At 33.9% G+C, this 1,097-nt stretch overlaps 1 protein-coding gene across 1 annotated transcript in view; it reads right to left on the reverse strand.

Moving 5' to 3' along the window:
- Positions 1–1,097, reverse strand: part of ANLN (anillin, actin binding protein) — a 57,935-nt gene that overhangs the window by 24,745 nt on the left and 32,093 nt on the right. The window contains 1 exon segment of the mRNA XM_012638751.1: positions 454–522. Coding sequence (XP_012494205.1) covers positions 454–522 — 69 coding nt within the window.

Below are 1,097 nucleotides of genomic sequence, written 5' to 3' on the forward strand. Positions count from 1 at the left end.
TCATACTTATTAAAATTAAAACTGGGGTCACATCCAACAAAGTAGAAATTTGGAAAGTATCTGATTCATTTAAATTACAATTATGTTGTTTTTTTTAAAATGCTTTCCTTAACATAAAAAAAAAACCTAGAAGAGCACAATAAATTTCACATTACACCATCATTCAATTAATAGTTATACTTTAAGGATATTGATGACAAACACATTTAAAAATAAATATTTCAGCAATATCAAACAAGCTTCCAACTTTTCCAAAAAAGAGAGTCTTTCTAAAACTGAATTCAAGAGTGATTTACTGAGCTTCCATATGCCAGACACCCCTCTATTCACTCAGGGTTCAGGGATGAATAAGGCTGGGCCCTTGTCCTCACAGAGCTCACAACATAGTGCAAGAAACATTACAAATCCCCTTTCCACAGAGGTGCATACCTGTATTTTCTGTTTGATATTAACTTGACAAGGAAAAGCATTCTTTTTTTCATCCAATTTTGAAGTAACATCTTCCTTCCGAACAATCACCTGCTTTATTGATGGGCGTTCTGTTTCTTTGAATCTTTGAGATCTATATGCATCAATGCTTCAGGAGATAAGTTAATCTCTATTAGAAATCCAGCAACACACAGAGCACTATCCTCTACTGAACATACCAGCAGAATTTGATACTGACATTGAACATACCAGCAGAATATTTCGCCAGAATGGAAATGCTACTTGGTGAAAGAGAGGCAGACAAACTTATTCCAACTTTTATACAGATGAGTTATTAATAATATTATAGTTACAAATTCTAACACAACTTATGTCAGTTAGTGAATGAATGCCTTCCAGAAAAGTTCTTACCTATATAGAAGATCGCGATCTTCAGAACCAATGCTATCACCAGACTCAGCTCGAGGGACACGGGTTCTTTGGAATTTTCCTGGTTTTGGACTTTCATCACTTAGGCTGCTTGTGTCTTTCAATTCCAACTTAGGCGAGGAAACTAAACTCTGTAGGAAACACAACAGGTATTAGCAGATTTTATGAATAATTAACATTGATCCCAAATAATAATTAATTTAATTATGAGAAAATAAGTGAATTCCTCTCCATTTTTA

This window comes from Propithecus coquereli, unplaced genomic scaffold (assembly GCF_000956105.1).
Source record: "Propithecus coquereli isolate 6110/MARCELLA unplaced genomic scaffold, Pcoq_1.0 Scaffold134, whole genome shotgun sequence".
Lineage (NCBI taxonomy): Eukaryota > Metazoa > Chordata > Mammalia > Primates > Indriidae > Propithecus > Propithecus coquereli.